The sequence below is a fragment of the Drosophila sulfurigaster genome, chromosome 3 (genome assembly GCF_023558435.1).
Source record: "Drosophila sulfurigaster albostrigata strain 15112-1811.04 chromosome 3, ASM2355843v2, whole genome shotgun sequence".
NCBI classification, from domain to species: domain Eukaryota; kingdom Metazoa; phylum Arthropoda; class Insecta; order Diptera; family Drosophilidae; genus Drosophila; species Drosophila sulfurigaster.
Window position 1 is genome coordinate 27,386,956 of NC_084883.1, and position 27,878 is coordinate 27,414,833.

Here is a 27,878-nt window from a genome sequence, read left to right on the forward strand (position 1 = left end):
ACTTTCGATGCTTGGACAATGTACAATATTTGGCGTTCTTTTTGTATTTATAAGCTAATAGCCATGACTAAACTTAATGTATGAGAACTTGGTCAACAGAAGAAGTAGGTGTGGCCAGCAAATATTAAACATTCATTGTTCAAGGTATTTTTAGCTGAACACTCTCTTTTATTTATGATCTCAAAACTGTCCTTTCCGTAGAGGGTATATTTTTAACAAGAGGAAGTAATCAGCGAGTATAAATAAAAACAACAGCAGCAACAAGTGGGAGATTTCACGAATCACCCTGTTCTCTAACTGATAGCAGCACACGAAATATTCATTGCATACTTTTAGGCAGCATGAGTTAAACTTGTTGCCAACAGTAAAAGCTCGCTACAAATACATTCTAATGAGGGCACAAAACTCATTTAAATACCAAACAGCGACTATTTATAAATATTGCTGATAACAATGATTTATCTCTGCGTTTTGCAGGCGGTCTTGCCTGCTTGTTTGTACCTGCGCAGCACGTAAAATGAGAACACGCCAGAGTGAGAGAGCGAAAAAGGGAGAGATGCGAGAGCGTAGCATCCACAGCATCCAACAGCTGTTGTGGAACGTGACGAGAGTCCTATAAAACGACCAATGGCAATAGAATTTGCAGTAGTCCTGTTCAGTGATTCCTACCAAGGTGTTGGCAGAAGCAGAAGCAGCCTCAACAGCAGCAAACCCCACAAAAAAGGACATTTTATAGAGCGATTTCTGCAGTTCCTGAGACTTGTGCAAACAAAAACACACAACGAAGACACACGGGCGTGAATGTGAATTTCATTTTAATTGTGAATGTGCTCAATGCGAAACGAGTAACGAGTGCCAAGTGGCAAGTGGCAAGTGGCAAGAAGCAAGTTGCAAGTGCCAAGGTGGCAAATGAATAAATAGACCTTTGCATTGCGCTCGTTTGACTGTCGCTTTAATAAATAAATTCCATTTCCATTCAAAAGTGGCGCGACTGCCTGCAAAACTTACGCACGCTTTCACACACACGCACACAGACGCAAACGTTCACACTCGCACTCACACGCACGCACACACACACACAGATGCCAAGGCATTTTAGCGCGCTTTTGTGTTCTTCGACGTGGCTGCAGCGATAGCTACAAAAGCAAAACGGGGTAAGTTTCATTCCAAATAAAAAAGGTAAAAGTAAAGAGTACGAAAAAAACAAGAGTAAATGAAATGTTAAGTGCTTTACGTTTCATTTGATTGCAATTAAGCGCAATTGCATTAATTGCGCCCGCACAACGTGTGAAAGGTGTCGAAGGCCAAGAAACCTTGGCTAACGAAAGAGTACGAGAAAGAAGAAGAATGCCAGATCTTAAGACTGACTGCAGCAGCATCAAGCAAATGAAACACGTGTTGTTGTGAGCCTAAAACTAAAATCCATAAATTGATTTTTCCGCATGCATCACTTTTTTTTTGTACACACACATAAATAAATATAGCACAAGATTAAGCAGCAGAACAGAAAAGAAGAAGAAGCAGCAGCAATGCAGTTCAGTTCCAGGTGTTCAACGCTAGCCAAGCAAGCAAGCAAATAAAGCAAAGCCCACTTAAAGGCGACGCTAGACAATTGCAAAAGCACAGACCCCAACCGGTTGACTGTGACGAGCCCTCTCTTCATCTTCATATTCCTCTATCCCTGTTTCGCACTCGCCTTTGCACTCTCGCTCTCTCACTGTGCTGTGCCTCTCTTTACGTGTCTCAGCTGCCTGTTAGCAACTGGCGAGTTTCAGCTTTGCAAAGCTTCACACTCGGACGACAAATTCTATGTTGTCTGCGTCTGTGTTAGTGTGTAAGCGCTCGCAGCAATGTTTTTTTTCTTCTTTGCATGTGTGTGTGTGTGTATGTTTTGTCTGTGGTGAGAATATTGTGACGCAATGCTTGGAGGTTTTTGAACTGAAGCACTCTCATACTTACACTCGCTCCCTCTCGCTCACACGCTCGCATGCTACTGCTGCTGAAGAGCTTAGACATTGAATAAATAGTTAAGCATATTAAAGCTTTAAATAATAAGATGGACAGAAGTGAGGGACGTAGGATCAACTGGAAGGCAATAAATTGAAGGGTCACACAAGCTCATGAAAAGGAAAAGTTTTCGACACGTCGCCGCTGCTGCCTGCCACATGCAACATCATAGAACTGCACAATTGCAGAGCCCGATTATTGATTGGACTTTTGAAAGTAGAGCACTTGCACTTGCACTTCCGTTTTCCACTTGCACTTCCACTTCCGGCTAACCCTACAAGTAAGCACGAGCAGCATGACCAGGCTCAACTTTGGTTGAGCGTTAAAGAAAGGTCTCATTGTTGATACACTCGACTGCAGGAATGTGCAATGAATTGACAGATAACAACAAATCTGCAGCTAAATGCGACCTTGCCACAACAGCAGCAGCAGCAGCATCAGTGGCAGCAAGAAGTAGCAGCTACAATGAATAGGAAACCACCAAAAAGCTAACGACTAGCACATAAATAACAACAACAACAACAGTAACATGAAAAAAGGACAATGAGAAAACAGTTACTAGGACCCAAAGGATTCGCCACCGCATCGCATCGCATCGCGTCACATTTTCCCTCCCGACCCACGAAAAAAAAAGCGAAATGAAAGTCCAGTGCACAATGTGAAAAATGAGCCAAGCGGAAGTTGATAACGGAAAAACAAGAAAAACTCAACTGAACTGTACTAAATGGCGGCAGCAGCAGCAGAAGTGGCATCGCATTGAAGTTAATTACAAATGTCCAATTAAGAAACTGACAACGGCAGCAAAGTGCCAACCATCAAATGCAAAGACCAAGCTCAAGTCCAACTTGCTGCAATTAAAAATGCATCTGGATTGTGAACAAAGCCGCAAAAATGAAAAACTGAAAAACTGCACAGCTGAAAAACTGAAAAACTGAGAAACTGCTAAAGTGTAAAAGTGCTAACTAATCGAGAAGCACGCATATGAAATGAATGCCCCAAAAATGCTGCTGCAATAGCAGCAGATGCAGCAACCGCAGCACCACCAACACTAACAACAATAACAACAACATCAACGGCGGCTGCAGAAATTGCATAATGGACCATCCGCCATCCGTTGGCCAAAACCAAACGGCTTAAATTGCTCGACGGCAAAGTGTCCTCTTCTCTAACACGTGAATAACGAGCTTCGTTAACTAACAAAAGCTTCTACAACCGCTGTGCCTAAGAGTATGCTTCATTTAATTTTATGGTCATCTAAGCGATCCAGTTTATATTGTAGTTGTGGCCCACTTTTGTCGTTAGTTTCTTTTGTATTTAATATAGCACTTCTACTTTTTGATGATTCTTACTTTAAATCATATAAATACAAATTTGTAAATGAGCTATTAAAACAATAAAAAAATGCTACCATAAATAAAAATGAAAGTTTTGCTACAATACAGTTCGAAAATTAGTATCGCATTCAAAGGTATTAATTTGCTTACTAGAATGAATTTAATGCATAACAACAAAGTGGAATGAATAACGAGCTTCGATTACTAGAAAAAGCTCCTTTAACCATTTCACCTAGAATAATGCTGCATTTATTTTTATGGCCATCTAAGCGATTCAGTTTATAGTTGCGGCTTTACTATTTAATACTTACTTTAAATCATATAATGGGAAAATTGAATAAATGGAGGTGAAATACAAATTCTTAAATAGGTATTGAAAAAATCAAAAAATGCTCCTCCAAATAAAAAAAGCAAGTTTTTGTTTGAAAATTAGGATTGCATTCATAGCTATTTATTTTATTACTTTTAAGAATTAAATGACATTACGACAGAATTTGTTGAAAATGGAGTTTCGCTAACTAACAAATGTTCCTTTAACCGCTGCGCCTAAGAGAATGCTTCATTTAATTTGATGGTCATTTAAGCGATCCAATTGCAGCGTGTTCTAGTTTATAGTTGTGGCCCACTTCTGACATAAGTTTCTATTGACTTTATTAAAGCAGTATACATATTCCAAAATAGGTTTCGTATTAATCATTATTTATGTCTCTATTTCCCTATCCTATTATTTCTTTCAAATATATTACCGAAGAGTGTCCTATCATATCTTTGCCAACAACCCAAATTTTAAACTTTGCGTCTAAGAGTATGCTTTATTTAATTTTTCAGCTTTGCAGACTCAACTGCAGCGTGTTCCAGTTTATAGTTTATGGTTTATAGTTTATAGTATAAGGAGGCACTTCTGGTAAAAGTTTCTTTTGTATTTACGTGAGCATTCCCGCATTGTTTTATTGTTTTCCCTTTTCTATTTATTTTACTAACGGACAACAAACTTGGATTTAATATTTTCCCTCGTATTTGTATTTACATTCATTAAACAATTGCTCCCTTCAAACAAATAATTTAACATTCACATTTATAATATTATATATTTTTGTAATTTCATTTACTTTGTTTTTCATTGATTCTATAAAACACATTCTTTTTATTGCGATTCTGTAATAAGAAATATATTTCGTTATTGTGGGAATTTTGTTATATCTTAACTTTTTTATTAAATTTACATTAAGTAAGGAATACCAATAAGAAATAAGCCAAGGCCTACGCAGCCAGCGTTAGGTTACAAATTAATTTATAATCCAAGACTTATAATAAATAAATAAATAAGGAATAAGCAATTTAATTGAATTCTTAATTTGCAATTAAATTAAATTAAACGTTAAACTCTCATACATTCACATTTTCTAACATATTCAGTTTTACTTTGATACTTGTGATATATTTTATTTCATATTTATAATTATAAATGTTTAAACATATCATTTTCGGATTCTAGAAGTTTTCAATTCATTCAACGTAATCCTTTTCTCAAATTAAATTGTATTCTTTAAATTATATACGTATTCAAATAAATAATTTAATCCACATAAGCAATAACTATTTATTTAATATTTTATACTTCTGTCATATATAATATTTATATTAAAGTATAATTTTAATCCTGAAGGTCTCAGTTACTCTGGCTATGTATTGTACTGTAGAATTAATTCTAAGCTACAATTAATAATAAACAAATAAATAATATCTTTTCATTCGTATTTAAATTATATTGTTAGTTAGCTGCTTCTCAGCATTTAAAGCTGAATTTACTCAAAAGATCGCAAACATTATTGACAGTTAAACCCCTTTTGTGGCTATTTTTTAAAGTACTGGGTATTTGCAGCCCGGAGAACAACAACAGCCGGAACAACAATAACAATGATAATACCATTAAGGGAGAATTGAAGGGGGGGCAGGAAGAGAGTGGAAGACAACGCAACGGCTGCTGCGTCGGAAACTTGTCTGATAATTGGAGAGTTTTGAAAATTGCGCGGCGCACAAAAGTATGCTACGCTTTTTGTTCGAAGTATAAAAAGTTTTTTCGGGCAAATAAAATAAGATTTATGGTAATTAATCTAGCTTACCTACTGGAGTCCAAATTGAGCCTTGGCGGCTGCCACACAGCCGCAGCACTGATAAAATGCCTGTGGCATCGCAGTGTCGCCCCTTTTTGTGGCAGCCCAAGTTGCACAAATTTTTTAATTAATAAATAAATGTTGCGGAAATTATGTGGCATTCAAGAGAGGCGCCCCATAATTACACGATTTGCTGAGGCTTAAGAGGCGCTTGACAAATGCGTGCAGCGAGCGGTAATCGCAACAGGAATTACCCAGTCTCCTCTCTCCCTCTCTCTCTCTCTCTGTCTCTCTCTCCTCTCGCTCGTTTAGTCAATCCATGGCCGCCCCCCTCTGCCGCCTACTCTTAGGAGCCATTAATGAGGCGACTCAAAGAAAACTGCGCACAAGAGCGAAACGCATATAAATACTATATATAAGAAAATATAATATGCGAGTACATGTATTTGCTTGGCATGTTTGTGTTTTACGCGGGTGTGAGTGTGTGACTGTTTGTATATGTGTGTGTGTGTGTGTATGTGTGTGTGTTGTAGGCTCGCTGTTGATTCCTCATTGCTTGCATTTGATGGCGGCCCATGAAAAATTCATTCAACTTATAGCCCTAGGAGGTGTGTCGTTTCCTCAAGCAGAAGCAGGCGACGAAGTGTAATCGACAGAGAGAGAGAGAGAGAGGGGGGGGGAGGGAGGTTGGAGAAATGAGAGCAGCAGACGCTCGACCATTTGATTTAATGCCCTGCTAACTGTAATATCTTTGATGAGGTTTTTGCCAAATGGTTAAAACGGCCGCAAGTAGCAAAAAAAAGCCAAGTAAGAAAGCTACCGTCGAGTGTGCTCGACTGTGAGATACCCGCTACCCATATTGAATTAAAGCAAAAAATGCGGTATTACTTTTAAAATATATCAATTAATATACCGCAAAAATACTAAAGTATGACGAGGGTCATTATTATTTGGTATTTGGTATATCGATGCAGTATTCGAAATATACCACAGAGAGAAAAATATACCATATAAAATACAACACAAGTATTTCTTTTCCAATCGCAATAAAATTCTAAGAAATCAAAAATACTTTAGTCATAATCAAAAATTTGAAACAAACTTTAATATAGCTCTATCACTTATAGTCTCTCATATTTAGGTGTTCATATGGAGAGTCAGCAACACAAAGCGGTATATACCAAATAATATACTACAAAATACTAAGATATACTGCTGATCGTATTTGGTATAACGTTGAAGTACGAAATTCGAAATATATCTTAGAGGTCAGAATATACCTGATAGTCTCTGAGATCTTGATGATCATACGGACAGGCAGACAGACGGACAAACGGATGTTTACGCTGGTCAAGAATACTTGTATATATACTTTATTCTGTCCTACTTTTCTTTTGCCTGTTACATTCATTTACTGCTGGCATAAAGTTAGAATACCCTTTTACCCTATGGAGAGCGGGTATAAAAATATGTATAGATATAAAACGTGATAAAAAGGCACCAAGAGCTGTTTAAGTAAATTGTTTGCATTAATATTTTAGCTTCAATTTAAGCCTAAAGCCTTTAGGCCATTATCCAGTCGCTCTCGCCTAATTGGCCCGGCTCAGCTGCCCAGTTGGTCAGCGAGTTGGCCACTTGCTCGCCTCTCGGCCATTTGCAGCGACAAATTGCATTTGGAATTCATGTGAGATTGAAATGAAGACAAAGCGTTTATTGCAACACTCAACACTCAACAGTGCCGGGGCAGTGGCAGTGGCAAGATGCAACTTGCAAGAAGAGGCATGTGGAAAGCGCATGAGAAATGTGGCAATCAGTGGAATGGCTTTGTTCCTTATATGCCTAATGAGCGGCTGGCTGCCTCTGAGCCTTTTGTTGCACATTTAACAACTGTTGCCGCACACCGAGAATTCATTAGAGAAAGCTAGAGAAATAGAGAGAGAGAGAGAGAGAGAGAGAGAGAGAGACAGAGATGCATGGAGAGATAGAGACTTTAAAACAATAACTGAAGTGAATGCAATTTATGAAGCAACTCTCGACTACAAATTTGCTGCAAATAGTTCTCAAATCTATTTACACAGCACATTTTACTTTTTATGCTACTTTTTGCTACATTGAAAACAGTTTTATCCTGAGATGCAGCAAACGAAAATCGAAAAAACTTTGCTTTGACAATGGAGAAAAATAGAATTGATGCCATTATTTGCTTAACATCCATCAAAATCAAGTGAATCGTGGAGTGAAAATATAAATATGCAAATTGAAAATGCAGAAATGAAAAATAAATATGTTCTCAATAATATTTAAAATTATAGAATATGAATAAAATTTACTCGCTTTTATACTTTTAATTTCAAATTGTGTTTGTTGAATACTTTAAAAATGCTTAACCACCTAGACGTATACGTAATAAATATATAGTTCGAAATGTACAATTTTTTTATCTATTTTCTACAATAACAAAGTTAGTTAGAACATTCGATAATACTTCGAATTGTACAATTACAAAATGTAAATAAAATTGTCTCGCTTTATATTTTAAAATTCAAAGCGATTTCATTTTATTTGTGTTGCATATAAAGCCATAAAATAGTGTAGAATATATTTAAATCTCAACTTTTTAGAAATGATTTATCGACTTACGGTCAAATAAATAATTAAAAATTTATAGCCATTCAATCTAGTCGCATTTAGATTTCAATAAGAGGCTTAAAACGATTGCGTTAAAATGAATTTCAATAAAGAGAGCAATAAAAATGTATTTTGCAGTTGAATAGATGAGTAATTTAGTGAAAATGTCAGTCTAAGTTCTAATAAAAAGCATCTATTTTAATACTTTATACTTCACGTAGCTGAGACGTCGCTTGTCTGTGGTTTATCCAGACTTATGGGATTCCCCATAAATACCTGTTCCACAACAAAATGACCTTCGAAAAGTGTGGGCTTAAAGGGTTTACTTGTTGGGTTGGGTTTCGCAGTGAAGCAATGCAGCAATGGAAAAGGTCAGCAAGTGAACGTGACCAATAATAAGCGTATAATAAATCTTATCCGCAGTTACCTGTGATTTGCATGCAAAGTGGTTAGATTGTTCGGGATAGTTATGGGGTTTACAGAAGACCAGTTAATCAGGTATTAGTTTATTCTGATAAATATTCAAAACTAGTTAGATACGGGAATCATTACTATCATTACCCACATTACAAGGCCATACTATGTATGTAAGTGGATTGTGATCAAGTACTCACATTAAACACATTCTAAAGTCAAACTGCAATTAAGCGAACCTCATGTGAGTCTACTACGGTGGGAATTCATCTAACGATATTTTACTTCTTTTCCAGACTTATATATTAATCTGGCTATATAAGTTGTGATTATTGTTAATTATTATTTACTTTTAAGTTACAATTTAAGTAATCTATGATCAACTTTAATGTCGCTAAAAATAAGTTTTCATAAGTCTTAATTGATTTTACTAATAAATATTCTCAACTATTAATAATTTAACGGAATGTTATTGCTTATTTAAAAAATAGTTTAATGTAATCTTTTATTTAGTTTTTGTAGTTGGCAAGTTATTTAGAAACCGCCTTAAAAACTAAGTTGATCTGACTTTATTATTGTACAGTAAAATTTCATGCAAAGTAAATAAATTAAATTTGATTATAAGTTAATAAATTAAAAACTGTTTTTCTTTCAACTTTTTAACTTTCAACTTACTTTTTTTAACTTAAATGTTGCTTGAAAACACTACTCTGTTAATTAAATTATTGAAAAGAATATTGTTTATATAATATTAAGAAATATATGAATATATAATATTAAGAAAGAACAAAATGAGTCATATAAACTATTTTTTTAATATTTTAATGTAATGAAAACACACTTTTAAAATTTCAAAATTTTTTAAACATTATAGAAATATTGATATTTTTTTAAAAGAAATTTTAAATTCTAAGATAAAAAAAATAATTACCAACTTCGAATACATAGATTCAAAGAGTATTATTACTTTTTATTATTAATACACAAATGAATTCGAGTTTCGCACTTAGCGAATCTCTACTGTATTGCACACACGTGACGTGTATAATATGGAACTCATCCGGGGGAGTTACGATAGCTCCATGGCTAAGCGGGTTGCCAACAGATGCCGTCAGAATTAATAATATTAGCTATAGTTAATAATGATTTGGCACAATTTGCTGTCGAACAAACAATTATATGTAGTACGTGTATCTGGCATATCTGGCGTATGGCATGTTAAGCCCTTATCGACACTCGACTTCGCATTATCTTTTGGCGGCGGAATCGCGCGAACAATTCGCACACAAAGTATTCGTCGATTAGATGAGTACTCATGAGTGTGTGTGCTTCACGAGAGATAACCAAGGTTTTGACAATGGATCTGTTGCGATTATTTACCCTCCTTTCCTTCCGTCCCCCCTCCATTCGAACACGTTCCAAGTGCCACTTGTATTTGAAATATGAAGACACATAGAACAACAACAAAAAGAGAAAAAGAATTATAATCATTTGGCTTAATCGAATAATGACCCCCAACCACTTGGACGACGCCAACGACGACGACGAGCTATGTATATGTCTGAGATTGGGTTTGGAACTAGAACTGGGACTTGGACCTTGTCTCGGTGATTTGACAACGAGGAAGTTCCCGCAGGCAAATTATTCAATAAAAAAAAATCACGAGAAAACAAGTCCAAAATGCAAATAAATTATGAGCACAACACAAAATATTTGACAACACGAAACGGGTGGAAAGGGGAAAGACGAGCGACAAGATTGAGTGAAACGAACTGCAAGAAGAGCGCGAGAGAAAGAGAGAGGAAGCGAACGAAAGGGTGGGAGAAATGCACGTGGAAGTGGAATTTGTATGACGAAGTTCGAGAGCAAAAGAAAGAACAATATAACGGGGCAAATATCGCAAAAAAAAAGCAAGCGAATTTTCAAGTGCTTTACTATTGCAATTATCGTTTATTGTATCGTGAATCAGCTAAAGTGTGCTACAGTGTGCACTCAATAAAATGAAATCAATCGATTGCAACTAAAGTGCGAGTCATGTCAGCTGCACTTCTTATATAATTCGCAATTTAAAACTGATTAATATTTGTGTCAGTCTATATACATATTTATTTACATTGTCACATCTGGTTGCTCAAGTGTGCTATCAATGTCAAGACCCTTCTACTTGCTACAGTGAACACACGCTATGTTAAAGCAACTCAAGTGTTGGGCAGTCAATACTTACAGTGTTACAGATCAATCAACACACTCAAGTTTGCACTAGTTATATCGAGTATTCTATACTTTGCACCACTGTGCAGCAAGCAGCAGGGAGTTTCAAGCACGGACAACGACAGACAATAATGGACATGTCCGACTTTGAGCGGCGTTGCTACGGTTAATCTACATACATAAGTCGACATGTGCATTTCTAGTTCATGTCTCTCACATACATGCATTGTTGCACAGTTCGTGCAAAAAGTATACTTTCAAAACTTGACAGCTGTTCTGCCAAACAAAAGCTCTGGCAAAATTAAAATCTCAAGTTTTTTTTATGATCGTCTGATTGAAGTGCAACAAATTATTTTTAATGAAGTGCAATTTAGCGGATTTTGTAGATAACACAAATCACTTTTTGCTGAACAGTTATTTATTCAATAGCGTGTTGATTATAAAAGCTTAAGGCTTAACTAATCTCATGCTACTTAATTCAGGTGTGGTCATTTAATTGCACTTATGTTAATGACTACTTAGGAATTGCTAAAAAAAAATTTAGAAGTCGTTTGTGCAAGCTTTTATGTAAGCTATAAAAATAATCTAATGTAAAAAAAATGGTGTAATATTTTAATTGAGCATGAATTTCATTATTTCAAATAGAAGCATAAAGATAAAAAAAACTTAATTATATATACAAGCTTATTAAAGCTTTGTGCGCTTTATGAGCCTTATAATAGTAAACTGTGTATTTTGTTGTCTATCAAGCTATTCAAAATAAAAGCTATTATTGAAATGTTTTTATTCCATTATCTTAAATATAAGCTTTAAAAGACTTTTGATTATCTTACATGAAAGCTTATGAAAGCTTCAAAAGTAATGTTTATCACAAGATGTAAATAAAAGCTATTATTGTAAAGTTTTTATGTTGTTATTGAAATAATGCTACACAAAAGCATAATAAGCTTTATGAGTAAGGTTAATCTTTTAAGCTTATGGAAAGTTTTTATGCTTTTCTAAAATTATTTAAACCAAAAGCTTTTTATACATTTATTTCTTATTAAAGCTTATGACAGATTTTTATTAATACATATTATATATCTCATAAATTTTATGTGTACTTCTACTTAATTTTTTTGTATGAAAAGCTTATTAAAGCTCAATGAGTAATGGAAAACAACTCTAGCTGTCAATTTGCATGATTAATCATTTATGTAAGTTTGTTTTTGTAATTACTTTAAAGTTCTGCCATTCCTAGTATTCTTAATCACAGCTGAGCTTTGGCACGGCTTTACTCACATCTCTTATCAGCACATTTGAGTTGAGCAGAGATCACTTAGGTGACGGAAGTGAACGTAAAAAGATCTCTTGAAGTAGCGTCCCCAGCAAAGAGACTTCTTAGCGTGTTAATTATAAATGATAAAGTAATTTGCGTAAATTGAATAATGCATAATGTAAATACTTGTACATAGAATTTTATTTACTTGGTGTAATTACAAAGCCATTGAAATTTGTTTTCTTTTTTTACGACTTTGTAATTGTTTTGTTTAGTTGTTTTTAGCAAGGTGAACACAGCAGAAGCACGCTCACTGTAAACTTAACGGTGTGCGCGGTGTGTGTGTGTGTGTGTGCGTATTACTAATATTTAGTAGTGTTCAAAGAATCAGCTGTTTACAACAAATAACAGCAAGAGCAAAAGCAGCAACAACAGCAGCAGCAGCAGCAATATAACGACAACAACATTTTGCAAATCAACTTTATGACGACGAGGCGACTGAGCGACTTTTCGGATTTAGTTTCAGTTTCAATTTGCCCGTTCGCCCATTCGCGCTCTCTCTCCCGCCACCGTCGTCGCGTCGCGTCGCGTTGTGTTCGCTTTCACGTTCGATGCGTGTTTTAGAACCTACCACAAAAAATAAGAAAACAAACAACAACAGATAAAACAACAACAGTTGTAATATTTTATTAATTGAAGCTGCAATTAATGTACGTGCTAAGTGTGTGCTTAAAATGTCATCAACGAGCAGCAAAAAAAAAAAAGAAAAAGAAAAACACAATTCCCACATATCTTTGATATACCATCAACAATATAATGCTTAATACGTATTCTTATGCTTGTGCAAGACCAAGTTTATGAACTTGTCGCATATATAAATACGCTCGCAGTTCTCCCTCTCTCTCTCTTTCTCTCTCTGTCTCTTGCTCGTGGTCACTCTTATCATCTATTTCCACTCATCGAAGTTGTTGTTTCTGTTTCTGTATCTGGTTGTGTTTTATGTTCAAGTATTTTGAGTATTTATCATGTTTTTTTTCTCGGTATCACCTCAAATCGTTTAAGGCAGCTGTGAGCTTCTCGCATGCGACAATTTTGAGTGTCGCATGAGATAGAATCAGTTTTCGATCAGCTGGAAAACATTAGCAAAATGATGGCAATTTCACAGTTCGAAATGCAAATCCAAATACAAAACGTAATTTAAATTCAAATCCAAATGACAATCGAATTACGCTGCACAAAACACACACACACACACACAGTACGAGAGAGTGAAACATGTGCAACCGCCACGTACATCATTAGGGGCAATTTACGCAGTCTCCCCCCGAAATAAAAAATTATATGAAAACCTGAAACATGTCACTTGATAACGTTGATGTTGTTTGCCTGCTTGCTATTATTATTGCTGTTGTTGCTTGTCGCATTTTTAATGCAAGCAAATTGATTTAAGTGCCGTCGTTAACAAAGTTAAATCAATTAGGGAACCTGCAACGTTTCCACAGTTTTTTTTCTTCTTTTTTTGTGGCACATGCAAAGGGCGAAAAGTCAAAAGTGAGGCTGCAAAACTGTGCCACCACTCGAGTGCCACAATTCAGTTGCAGTTGCAGTTGCAATCGCTGTTGCAGCTCCATTAATGATGCCGAATCTCGATGTTGAGCTCATGAATTTTGTTGGACTTTGATTGCATTTTTGCCAGTTGAGAGCACGCAACAAGTCCTCTTCATTTTCTGTGATTTTCTCCACACACACACACACACACACACATTCCAATTTCACATTCGCTTTTGGCAAATTCCCAGTTAAATCCCTCGACTTGATTCAATGAGTGCTCATTTATGTTGCGACCGCAATTTTCAATGCCAGCGATTGAATGCTTGAATAACTGTGAACTGTGAATTTAAAAAGGTGAATGCTGTGAATAGTTTATTGAGTTAATGAATATGCATAAATAATACTCACTTAATAATGTTTTTAAATCATTTCGCATGCGAAAGCAATTTGTCTAATGGCAAACAAAATAACTACTAGCGCAAAAAAAAAAAACATTGTGACCACGCTTTTAAGCTCAGCATGAAACCACTTAAAAAAACGGTTGAAAATTGAGTTATTTCGACTTGGAGATACCCTGTAGTGAGTGATAGGACTGTGGACTCTTGAAATTCGGTCAAGTGTGCGTCAGAAGTACTTTAAGAATTGATCACGTTTGACAAGTCCATTGCTTTATCTTTTTATAAAGATTATTTTTATTATCTTTACCTTAATGGTGTCTAGGGCACAGGTAACCAAACAATAATATTGCATATGAGCAATACAAAAATACCACTTACGTGGCTAGAAAGAAAGCAAGAGTAAGACAGAGAGAGAGAGAGAGAGAGAGAGAGAGAGAGATAGCGAAGGGAAGTGCCGCATTATGTGCTGTAATATGTTGCCTTTTGTGGCCACAGGAAATGTTTATGCCAATTGTTAAAGCTGCCACATACACGCTCACACATGTGTACACACCTGTCTCTGTGCATGTGTGTGTGTGTGTATTTGAGTAATGCTGTTAAAAAGTTTTAACAATTTCTAGCCACAAAGACCGCATCAAATGCGCATCAGTTGCGGCTTATAAAAAACGCTGCAAATTTATTTTGTTGCCTACTTTCAGGCGTCGCTTTAATTCACTTGCACTAAAATCTATCCAATTTACTTTACAGCACTTTTAAAGCCAACTAAACTGCCCTAGTATATACACAACTATATATATAGAGAGAGAGAAACAACGACACCACCGATATCACAGCAATCTAAGTGTGAAAAAAGACCGCCCAAGCATATATTAAAATTTAGTTAAAAAACAAAGAGAAAGAGACACAAAAAGGGTTTTGTAAATGGATCTAAAACACAGCGCCAGTGGCGCAGCTGAGAGCACCGATTCCTATATAGCGACGAGCAAATCAACAGACATGATCACGCCCAAGGAGAAGGAGAACAAAGCCACCAAGGCAGCCAATGCGCCAGGCGAAGGTAAGTTATTCAACTTGGCAAATCGCTCATAGAATACCAAATGCGTAGTTAACATGGCTGACGAGTCGCAAATCTAACAGGCATTAGCTACCTTTCAATGGGGGTGTGTGCCTGTGGCAACTATGTGTGCAAGTGTGTGTGTGAGTGTGTGTGTGTGGTAACTAAACATTTGTATGCAAAACATTTTAAACAAACAGACAAAACGAACATTCTGACTTAACTGCACCTCAAGGTATGCAATAGTTTTGTTTGCAGTTTCTCAATTTGCGTGCAAGTGTCTGTGTGTGTGTGTGCGCGTACGCGTGTGTGTGTGTGTGCGTTGTCGACTAAAAATAACAAACATCAAAAGCTCTTTTTGCATTTTCAATGTCACGTAACTGGCAAAAAAAAAGAAACTAGTTAAAGGACATTCAATTCGCAAGTAATCGACTGGAAGATGCCCTGCAAGCGATACTCAAAGTATATTTGGGGTATATATACAGTATTTCAGTATTTCATCGTCGAAGCAAGTCCTTGGTGCATAATTTGGTGCATAATTTGTATGCAGCTGCAGCGGTCAAAGATATTTCGTTGATAACAATGAAGCATTGAAGCTATTTAAATGAGAAAGTGCTGCATTTGTTTGCTAATGCGATAACTAGCAATGCTCCAAGGTAATAAATAAAGCAGACTCCCATATGCATACGTTAAACAAAAGTCCGGTGCAATAAAGTCATTCCGCAACTGCACACAGGATGCGTTTATATGAGCTTGTCGTTGCTTTTATGACGTCGTTTTCAATTGCCGCAAAAGTTGTAATGGAAATTGAAAAATATAAAAAGAGATAAAAGAGAGAAAAGTTACCGTGCTGCAAGCACACATGCCACATGCCACATGCCACCTGTCAGGCTGGGCGAGCATTGAGGCGCCACATCATTCACATGGCGTGGATTACATATGGCATATAATTTATACTATATATTCCACGTAGTATCTGACAGTTGGGTCTATAAGCAACGCGCCAGCTAATCCAGTTAATCTTATGTGGGGTGTCGTCTGCCATGCAGCCTTGACAATAACAACAACAACAACAACGACGACGACGTCAAGGAGAATGAAATCCTTTCGAGGCAAAACTCAAGTAGCTTTTACCTGTGCATGTGTATTTCTATTTAGAATTTTTGCGTATTATTCCGTATTTTGCAGGCTACAAAGTGTATGCAAGACGCTGGGCGGTGCTTATACTCTTTGTATTCTATTCAGCCTCGAATGCCATGCAATGGATACAGTACACCATCATCAACAACATAATCACACGGTAAGGACCTCATAGACAACGCGGCGTATGCTTAACATTAAGTCAGCTGAGATTTTGGGACTTTTGCATTTGCAAGGCTTATAATGCAAATTAAAAGTTTCTCTCTTTCTCTCTGCAAACAAAGTCCAATAAAGCTTATTAAACGAGTTTTGGTAAATGCTGCAAGGACTTTACTTTAAACTCATTTGCATGCAATTTAATGACAAACACTTCATAAATGTTGTTGGTAGGATTTTCTTTAAAAATGTATATACATTGAAAAATATTATTTAAATGCATTTATAGATGATTGAGCTAACAAAAAGTTATTATCGATAAAGCTATTAAAAACTTACATCAAAAAAATCGACTGTTGAATTTGTGCAACATATTTTTATATGTAAATAATGATATATAATTACTTTTTTAAAGCTTAATAGAAAAAAGTCCTAGAGTGATTTCACCACAAATTAAAATGCTATAATGTTGTAATTTAAACTTAAAATATATTAAGCGTAAATTATTTTCCTCATCTGCATTAATTTAAGCTCTATTGAACTTTAAATAATTCTAAAAACCTTTTTTAAGCTTATTATCGTATGGAAAGCCCTATTATAAAAATTAAAATGCTTATATTAAAAACCTTTTTAAAGCTTATTACGATATAAAAGACCCTATAATGCTATTAGAATAATTTAAAGTGGTATAATTATTTTAGTTCACCTTATATTAAAAACCTTTTTAAAGCTCATTACAATATAGAAAGCCCTATAATAGTGTCAAAACAATTTAAAGTGCTATGATTATTTCAGTTCAATTAAATTTGCATTAGGAATATAAAGTCAGTCTCAATTGTTTAAAATAACTAACTATCTTAAAATGTTTCCAACAATGTTAATTACCTAAATAATCCACAAAATGTGATTTGATAATTAGAAGCTAATTTATAACTCATTAATGCTGGAAAAGAAAAAATCAATATATTTTATGTTCAACCACTTTTAATTACTTTTAATACTGCATTTACATTTTAAAGCGCACTTTTATTTAAGAAGAAAATTTAAATCAAAGTTCCAATAAAAATATAAAGTCAGCGCCGATTGTGCAACGCAATTATCAATAGAAATGACTTGGCTTGCAAAGTGTCAAAGCTAATTTATTTTTGAGGCAGTGCTAACAGTTAGTTCGAATCATAAAAGTAGTTTGGATTATATGCATTATATATAATTATAAATATTTTATTTCGATCAACTTTCTACCACTTAAAGAAAACTTATTAAAGCTCAAGAATATTTTAATACTATTGAATTTTAAAATTTAATTTAAAGTTACATAAAGAATATTAAGTCAGTATCGATTATCCGGCGCAATTAACTATCTTTTAAATAAAAATGACTTGAAATACAAATTGACAAAACTAATTAATGTTTGCCCCAGCGTTAACTATCAGATCGAACCATTAATGTATTTTTGACTATCAGAATTTTATTTATAATAATACTTGTATAATACAAAATAGAAATATTTCATTCCAATTAACTTTCTACCACTTTAAAGAAAACTTATTAAAGCTCAAGAATATTTTTATACTTTTTAATTTTATAATTTAAATGAAAGTTACATTAAGAATATAAAGTCAGCCTCGATTGTCGGACACAATCAAGCATCTTATAAATGGGAATGACTTGAAATGCAAATTGGCAAAGCTAATTAATGTTTGCCACAGCGTTAACTATCAGATCGAACCATTAATGTATTTTTGACTATCAGAATTTGATTTATAATAATACTTGTATAATACAAAATAGAAATATTTTATTTCGATCAACTTTCTACCACTTTAAAGAAAACTTATTAAAGCTCAAGAATATTTTATTTCTATTTAATTTTATAATCTAAATTAAAGTTACATTAAGAATATTAAGTCAGTATCGATTATCCGGCGCAATTAACTATCTTTTAAATAAAAATGACTTGAAATACAAATTGTCAAAGCTAATTATCAGATCGAACCATAAATGACTATCAGAATTTTATTTATAATAATACTTGTATAATACAAAATACAAATATTTCATTCCAATTAACTCTCTACCACTTTAAAGAAAACTTATTAAAGCTCAAGAATATTTTTATACTTTTTAATTTTATAATTTAAATGAAAGTTACATTAAGAACGTAAAGTCAGCCTCGATTGTCGGACACAATCAAGCATCTTATAAATGGGAATGACTTGAAATGCAAATTGGCAAAGCTAATTAATGTTTGCCACAGCGTTAACTGTCAGCTCGGGCCCAGATAAATGTACGTTTGATAATCAGCGAAATATTTGTAATGGCTTTTGCAGTTACTATGGCATCAGCGACAAATGGGTGGACTGGACGTCCATGATATATATGATATTGTACATACCACTCATATTTCCAGGCAGTTGGTTTCTGGACAAAGTGGTGAGTATCTCTCTCTATCTCTCTCTCTCTATCTCTCTCTCTCTTGTTTGCTCTAGTTACAAATGACCCGCGATTGTTGTTTGTTTGATTGCATGGGGATTTGTATTTGTTTTTAACGTTTTCCTTTTTTTGCTGTATCATTTTTTGTATTTGATGTAGGGTTTGCGCATCACGGCGTTGGTCGGCATTGTGGGCACTTGTGTGGGCGCCTGGATCAAAGTGTTTTCGGTGGATCCATCGCTGTTCTACGTCAGCTTCATAGGACAGGCAATTGTCGCTCTGGCCCAGGTAAAAATCCACTCAACACACACACGCAGTTCTATTGGCTTTGCACTGAGTTGTTTTGTTTTGGCACTTTTTCATCGTTTCACAGGTTTGCATATTGTCACTGCCAGCGAGATTGGCTGCAGTTTGGTTTGGACTCGATCAAGTATCATCAGCCACCAGCGTGGGCGTCTTTGGCAATCAGGTAAGCGTCGTCAAGCGTAAATTACGCATACGCACCATGTTCCCGAAAGATTTCACTCGCATTTTCATTACATTTTTTTGGGGCTAAGTCGTTGTGAAATTTGCATGAACACGAAAAAGGCAGCACTCTCAGTAGCAGCATCATTTTTGGCCAGATTGATGTCAAAGAGCGCTGCACTGACATTTCGCTTCTACTCTCTCTTTCAATCTCAATCTCTATTTCTTGCTGGCATTTGGGGTTTCCGGCCACCGGAAGTGGCTTCTCCATCTCGCTCTATGCTCGCTTATATGATGTGTGCAATCATGAAATTGCCAAAAAGAAAGAAAGACTCAAACAAGATGATGATGATGAAGGAAAAGGGAGAAAATAGGTAAAGTTAAATAGAGGCAGCAAGAACAACAACGATTGCATTCTGTGTCCACACAGTTACAGTTTATTCAACTGTGAAAACAAAATGAATTGACCTATTCGAAATGCACACTCGCATTCGGATTCGGATTCGCATTCGCTCTTGCATTCGCATTTGCAATGCATATGTAAGTGAATTGTGGCTAAAGTGGGCGTCGCATAGAAATGTCACTTTGAGGTCAACTCAACCACATAACTTGCGTCTCCAGCATGACCACAAGGCATGGCCCACAAATTTACTCTGCTGCTGTCGCTGCTGCTGCGCGAACAATGTAATTAAAATGTGGCCTAAATAACTAAGCCCTTTTGCTGCAAACAAAGCAAATGTCGGCGACATCGCTGCCGTCGTCGTCGCTGTTTTCGTTCGCATACGTTGCGTATGCGTAATTGCCTGAATAATTAATGCTAAAAAGAGACTAATTAATGCAATTCAAAACTTATGTGGCATTCGCAAATTCAATTTGGCAACTTGTGAGAAAGATTAAATTAACAAAAAGTGAGCTATAATTGTATGAAGAAATCAGATCTTAACTTCTTTCGCTTACAATCTGGTATATTTATATACCTCTTTGGCATATTTCGAATCATCGATACCAAATATATCATTTGTTACATTTTAGAATTAATACCACACCGTTTTACTTTTATTTAAAATGGGTACCGTATATCTCACAGTCGAGCACTCCCGATTGTAGCTTTCCTACTTGTTTTTTAATTTTTTTTAATGAAAGGCAACTAGAAAGTTATGAACATCAAAATAGTCGGGATAATTTGTGCTGTATTCATCACACGCATTTAATTTTAATTGCAAATAAAATAACATAAAGTTAAATTGATGCAGCTTAAAGCTCATAAAAAAAAAAAAATATATTTAACTTATGCTAGAACGTAAAATGCTCTTCAACATAAATTCTAGCTTAATTAACTCTTTTTATGCATGTGAAACTTTCTTCACACTCAAGTTTTAAAAATGTATTTCATTAAATTTGCGTCATTATTTATAATTAGTTTTATTCTCTCTCCAGTTATTATTTTATTTTGTGCCGAATGACTTTTTGTACTCGCATTTTTTAGAGCTCTGTTAATATATTTTAGCCAAATGCTATTTACCATAAATTCTAGTTTAGTTCTGAAACTTTTTTATTTGCTTAATGCTGAACTTATTTCCCTTTGAAATCTTTAAAATATTTTCCATCAAAAATATGCACATTTATGTTTATCTTTAAATTGTTCTTTCAACCATCAATTTCATAAACAAACGTTGCAACTTCTTCAAACATTTTTAACTTTGTTTTACAAAATAAATTAATTTTTTTAAATGTTTAATTCAAGCTGTTTGCTTTAAATTAGTATTTGAATTTGATCAATTTCTCAAGATAAACATTGAAATAGTTAATTTAAATTCATTTATCAGATATCTTATTCATTTTAGATTTTCTTTTATATTTTCATAGCTGTGCCAATTAATTTATTTGTTTTAAATTATAATTTTTGCATATCTTAAACAAACATTGCAACTTCTCTTTCCATAACGTGTTGCAAACTAATCTTGAACAAAGTGCAAAATAAATCGCAATAAATGCAAATAAATGGAGTTTAATTATTGGACATAAGACCAAAAGTTTGCCATTTTAATTGGTCTGCAAACAACACAAAAGTTTTGCATGCATCTCGGGGGGGAGGAGGAGAGCAAAGAAACGTGTGTGTGTGTGTGTATGTGTGTGTGTGAAACTTTCTTTATGGGAGAGTGCGAGAATATGATTTGTGGCAGTTTCAGTTAGTTGGTAACTTTTTCACACACTTTTCCCCATATGAACTATGACATTTGATAATTAACAATTGGCGCAGTCTCGCTGTTAATGGACGCAGAACAAAGCAAAGCAATTAGTTTGCTTGCACTGCCATTAGAGCTGATAAGCCAAAGAGAGGAGGGTGAAGAGGGGGGAGGTACATCTCTTAATGCTGATTTACGAGCGCATAATGTACTCACGTGCAACGTGTTGCAGCTCAGCCAAAATGGGGGCAACATCATCAACTCACCTGCATGACTGAAAGTGCAAATATGCACACACACACACAGTCAGAGTATTGGTGTGTGTGTCAGTCTGTGTGTGTGTGTGTGCTGTCATATTTACCATACGCTCGAGTGCCGCTGAAAAGGCTTATAATTTCCGCTTGTTGTGCTGCCAGGATACCGCTTCCCCCTCTCGACCCCGACTCTCGCTCGGCAGGAAGTCTCAATGGGATGTGCATGTCACAAATAGTATGAGGCATGCCCCCACGCTGCGCCACCTGCTGTCTGCCTGTCTGTCATTGTATGCGCCACAATACAGTGCCGTCGAATAGTCAGTGGACAACTTGGCTGCAGTCGGAGAGACTGAGGTCAAGTTGCTGCCGCTGCAGCTCAATGGACAAAATGCAAATGTTTGGCATTAAAGAGTTTTGCCACTTGCCACTTGCCGCACACACTTTTGGCAACACAGTTGCCAGTGCCCGTGACTCTCGGTGGAAATGTCAGCACTGAAGTTGGCCAAAAATAAAGCTAGCGACAGCAAAAGAAAAACTAAACTAAACTGAACTGAAAACGCAGCAGGCGATGGCTATAGCTTTTGACATTGAACACAACGAACATGCCCCATGCCACAGCGCCACGCCAGGGCTGCCGATGCCCCCGTCTCTGTCTCTGTCTCTGTCTCTGTCTCTGTCTCTGTCTCCGTCTCTGCCTCTGCCTCCGCCTTATCTGGCAAGGACAACGCCACAGGCACAGCCACTTGCCACTGAATCCCAACATGCGGATTTGCTAGAGAAACAGCTTTGAGCACACGGGTTTTGGCTTTGCCGCTGCCTCGATGTTGCCTCGAAATGTTGCCTTTGCCACACGACGTCGTTGTTGCCAAAGTGCTGAACAAACATGCTTTCTTTTTCTTAGCTTTCTTTTTTTATGCTTTTTTTTTTAGGTATTTTTGTAACTAGTTGCAACAACAACAAATGCAATCGAGCGAAAGCAAGAAAGAGAGCGAGAGCAAAGCATATGTAAACAAGCCGAGGAAATGCCTTTCTACCTCTGTCATCCTGCTTGATGCTCCTCTAGCTACATAGATCCTCTAGCTTCTCCCCCTCCTCCTCCCCTTACATACATATGCCGTTGAACAACATCCTGTGTTTGTCTTTTATTGCGGTTCCATAGCTGTTAAATTTCTCTAGTGGGCATTACACTGCTTCTCCTTTCCCTCCTCCCTCCATCCACCATCTACCATCTGTCGTCTTCCATTTTCCATTGCCAACTCAAAGCAAAGCCTCAAGTTGACTATATTATTTCGACGTCGCTTTTGAATTTAATTTATGCAAATTGATGCATTGACAATTCCGCGAAATTGAGAATTCCCATCGCAAAGAGCAAATATACGTAGACCAAAATACCAAGTCGGGTTGCATCTTCACGAAACATCTTGAGTCATCTCATAAATCTGAAATTAGAGCTCTACGAGTATCATCACTTCAACGGCAGCGCAGACGGATTGCAATTATAACTAACTCAGGAGCTCAGAAGCGTCAATTAGCAGAGCTTTAAGCTGACTTTCATTAAAAGTTTCAATTGCAAAAGCTTTCCACATAAATTATGTGCAATGAAAGAGCCTTGAAAATAATGTACATTTAAGAGATGGTAACTAGAAAGCGAAAAACTACTTTGAAAGCACTTTAAAAAGGCATAAAAATTATAAATACCAATTATAAGTATATAATATAAAGAAATATACAAATATAATATTGATACATATACAAATATATGAATTATAAATTAAAAAGAAATTCACAAAAATTATAAAATTAACATATAAAGATCAGAGTCTGGAAAGCTATGCTTTAAGAAAAGCTCTCACAGAAAAGATTGTGTTTGATTTGATACTATCTAAATCACATCAATTTTTCAAAATAGAACTAACACAATCTATGAAAAAGCTTTAAATATTTTTGGGAATCTCAAATATCACATAGATGTTTGACAAAAAAAAAATATAAATACAAATTTGGAATTGGTTAGATATTAATACAAATTTATTATAAAATTATAAAATTTACAGAGTTTTATAAAAGTTGAAAATATAAATTATGAATTATAAAAGTAAAAGTAAAATATTTCAAAATTGAAAATTCTCATAACTTACTTCTCAAAACTTATTTTTTTAATCCCTTAAAGCAAATTAAAATAGAACAGCATTTAATAGCATTTCTACAATCACTAAAAAAGAGTAGAAGCAATACTTTTTAATACTCTAACAATAATTTTTATAGATTCATAATATACCATATTTTATATTCAAGCAAACAAATTGAAATTGTAATTTGACAAGTTGAGTTTCCTCCCATTTCGTTAACCATTAATAATTTTAAATACCAATATTAAACATTGCTGCTGTCAAATAAATTTTCGAAAGCAAATAAATTATGACAAAAATATGTGTATATATATGTATTCAAATAATTAAAGTCATGTACCATAAAATTGGGATTATCTAGGCGATTTATGACTGAATGAATTGAATTGCAAGAGTGCACTCAACTTTAAATGCACTTTGCAAAGCGCTGTCAAAAGTTGTTTGCGGGCGTTTCACTAACTACGATTTATAGGCCAAACAATATTGCCCATAAACAAAATCAAGCTGAAAAACGAGTTGAGCAGACGAAGGTGAATAAATAAACGACTAAGAAGATACCCTGTAAAAAGAACGATGTTAGATTCTAAAGCAGTTTTTAAACTGGCAGAATGTAGATGAGAATCTTTAATAGTCGTACTCTCTTAACTTTCACTTTAAGTCCAGGGTATGTGGTCGGACGAAAAATACATCACACAAGTTGCAACACAACAACAGCTGGGCATGCAACGTGTTTTTTGTTTCTCTGCTAGCCATGAAAATGGCGCGCAAAACTTTTGACGAAAACAACAAAATTCAGCAACTGTCACTGCAACTGTGGGGCATCAACAATGGGGCACGACACACACATAAATCAATTTCATTGCAAGCACCGACATCAACATAAATAAAACTAAACCCTGAACGCAAAAACCAGAAACGAGAAACGAGAAGCGAGAAGCGAGCTTAGCAAACCGGAACGGAAACTCGAAACGGAAGCGGAAGCGACCAAGTTTTTCAGTCCTGACTTGTAATCTTCATATCAAATTGTTACAGCTGGGCGTGGCCGTCGGATTTGTGCTGCCTCCCATGCTGGTGCCCAACTCGGAGAACCTCGAAACTGTGGGCAAGGATCTGCAGATGATGTTCTATCTGGTGGCCGGACTCACCAGCATCCTCTTGGTGCTCATGATATTCTGTAAGTGTTGATAATGCCAACAAATTAAGGGATTACTTGACGGTTCCTCGATGCTCTGCTCAGTCTTTCAGGATAAGCCGCCCACACCGCCATCTGCTGCACAGGAGGCGGCACAGCGACTGGAAGGCATGGGAGAGCAGCAGGTTAGCTTTGCTCTGTCGCTTAAGAATCTGCTGACCAATCGTAACTTCATCTTTCTGCTGCTCTCCTATGGCATCAATGTGGGCGTCTTTTACGCCATCTCCACGCTGCTCAATCCGGTAAAGTCCACGCATATTTTCACTTAATTGTGTTGACTAAAGAGTTGGATTTATTCTTCAACATTCTTTCAGGTGGTGCTGAAGTATTATCCAGGTCATGAGGTCGACACTGGTCGCATTGGACTCAGCATTGTGCTGGCTGGCATGTTGGGTTCGGTTGTTTCTGGCATTGTGCTGGATAAGACGCACAAATTCAAGTAAGTACCGTGCAATTAATTTCAATAGCTTGCTCATTACGCATACGCCGCGTGCGTCAAGCGAAACTTTTTATACACGCTACCCGGAGGGTAAAAGGGTATTACAACTTTGTGTTGTGAGGAAATGCATGTAACAGTGTGAAGAAGGCTGCTTCCATAAAGTATATATAATATGTTCTTAATCAGTTCATCTGTTAGTCTGTTCGTCTGTGTGTCTGTCCGTCTATTTGTCTGACTGTCTGTCGAGTAAAACACTGGATATCAGAAACTATGTATACTCGTAAGGTAAATAGATTTAATTTTGTTGCTATTTGAGAAACATGTCAGAAGTTATTTAAGAAACAATTATCAAAAAATGGAATCTATAATTGGTTTTCTTTGGTCAATCTGGTATAGTTTATAGTATATAGGAATTTTTGAGTGGAATAGTATATCGATATACCAAAATATAACAATCTGGTATATTTATACTCTATGGTATATTTTAAATGTGGCACAATATCAATATACCAACTAAAGCCATTCGTATATTTGTTATATTTTTGGTATAATTATTTGGTATATTATTTTAAGATTAAGATTTGCTTTTATTAAGAATGCGTAGCGGGTATTTCAAAGTCAACCGCGCTTGCAGCTTTCTTACATTTTTCTGCATGCGAAACTTTAATGACTTTCTCGCAGGGAAACTACTTTGGCGGTTTATGCACTCTCCATGGTGGGCATGTGGATCTTCACATTCACTCTGGACACCGGACACATTGCTGTAGTCTATTTGACCGCCTCGCTGTTGGGGTAAGTCGGCAAGCATTACGTTTTATAATTACCAGCGCACTTAACTGACCCTGACTGATAATGTGCAGCTTCTTTATGACCGGCTATCTCCCCGTGGGCTTTGAGTTTGGTGCCGAGCTAACGTTTCCCGAGCCGGAGGGCACTTCATCGGGGCTGCTCAATGCCTCGGCCCAGACGTTTGGCATCATCTTTACGCTCTTCTACTCGGAGCTGTTGGACACGTATGGCGATGTGCCGGCCAACATGGCCATGGCCGTTATGCTCATTGTGGGCTCCCTCATCACGGCGGCCACAGGTTCCGATTTGCGGCGACAGAATGCCCAAGTGGCAACCGGTGGCGGTGGCAGTGGCCGGGGAAGTGTTGCCGCTGCCGGTGGCGGTGTTGTCAACGCTGCTGCCATCAATCCGTAAACACAATCCACATCCACCTCCCAACACACCCAACACACACCTCACACTCCACTCCACTCCACTCTCCACTTTGCTGTATAGTTCGAGCAACTCGAGCTTCGCATTGTCTCCCGTTTTTACGTTTGTGTTAAATGCATATCATTTTTGCAAAATCTGTTTTTAATTTAATTTATTACATTGTTTACTCAATTCTTGTTATGTGCTTTTGTTGTAGCTTTAAGTGCAAAATGTGTTAAATTTAAAATACATACACACACACACACACACACTCACACGCATACATTTAACTACACATAAATTTAGCTTAAGCAGTTATTTTTGCAATTTTATAGATTGGCCTGAACAAAATTCTAGGTTTTAGCTCGTAAGTTCAATAATTGCATAAGACTTGGATCGAAAAATTAGCTTTATCTTTATTCTTTTGCCACATCAACGACAGCAACAACAACAACAGCAACAAAACAATACAACAATAACACCAAACACTTGTTAACAAAGAACTTGCTAAAAAAAAAAAAAAAAAGAAAAGAAAAATCGAAAAAGTAGTTGAAAATTGTTCAAGTCCCTTGAGGACAATACTACCTATTATACTATACATAATCCTCCAGTATTATAGCCAACCATATGATAAGTATATTTACTATATTATGTAGAGCAAATGTTATTTAGCACAACGCGTTTTCATTTCTCTATGAAATCTCTCTTAATTTTCTTGTTGAGTTCCACACAAGTGTCGAATCTTTGTAGAACATTAAAGAAACCACAACAAAACAAACAAACATTCCAACAATAGTTTAACGATATAAAGTGATTCAGGGGGGGAAAACAGTTGGACGCTTTACAAAGTTCTGGAAATCACTTTAATAATCAGCAGCAAAAATTTTGCGGAACGCTCTCGCAATACGAAAAGTTATCTTGAAATCCAATTAAATTGGAAAATTTCAAAAAGTAAAATAAGCAAACAGACCGAAGATTAAATACCCTTGCAGCTATAACCACAAATTATACATATTTTAAACCAGTTCCGAACATTAATTCAAAAGTACCTTCATTAACTAAAATACAGATCTATAGACAAATTTATTGGGATAGCTTTAAAGGCGGATGAACAGACGAAGAGAAAAGATATGTTAACATCACAAAATGTGAAATTAAATTATTAAATGTAAGCGTATAAAAACAGTCAAAGTTTGATTTCGTAATAAAAAAAACATGGAATCTTTTGGGAATTGGAATTACGCTAAACACTCTATTCCACATTATGTATATATTTCTGAAAAAATAATAATAATCTGCTGTTCCATTATGTATA

General features: G+C 35.9%; 1 protein-coding gene across 2 annotated transcripts; it reads left to right on the top strand.

Moving 5' to 3' along the window:
• Positions 1–701: 701 nt before the first annotated feature.
• On the top strand, positions 702–27,727 carry LOC133840315 (heme transporter FLVCR2). Of its 2 annotated transcripts, none has more exons than XM_062272081.1 (11): positions 702–1,154; positions 14,663–14,972; positions 16,158–16,269; positions 18,596–18,698; positions 18,858–18,986; positions 19,072–19,167; positions 24,765–24,906; positions 24,970–25,166; positions 25,239–25,363; positions 26,045–26,155; positions 26,224–27,727. In XM_062272081.1, exons 2-11 carry the CDS (start codon positions 14,837–14,839, stop codon positions 26,564–26,566), a joined length of 1,494 nt encoding a protein of 497 aa, XP_062128065.1. In that variant the 5' UTR covers positions 702–1,154; positions 14,663–14,836; the 3' UTR covers positions 26,567–27,727. The 2 variants fall into 2 exon arrangements, with proteins under 2 accessions (XP_062128065.1, XP_062128064.1); XM_062272080.1 differs by lacking the exon at positions 702–1,154 and adding an exon at positions 12,486–12,676.
• Positions 27,728–27,878: the final 151 nt, after the last annotated feature.

Excerpts from the sequence above, each read along its gene's own strand:
- LOC133840315 (XM_062272081.1), top strand. The coding sequence starts at position 14,837 with ATGGATCTAAAACACAGCGCCAGTGGCGCAGCTGAGAGCACCGATTCC. Across the intron at positions 18,987-19,071 it reads CAATTGTCGCTCTGGCCCAG|GTTTGCATATTGTCACTGCC; the intron begins GTAAAAATCCAC and ends ATCGTTTCACAG. Across the intron at positions 25,364-26,044 it reads GATAAGACGCACAAATTCAA|GGAAACTACTTTGGCGGTTT; the intron begins GTAAGTACCGTG and ends ACTTTCTCGCAG.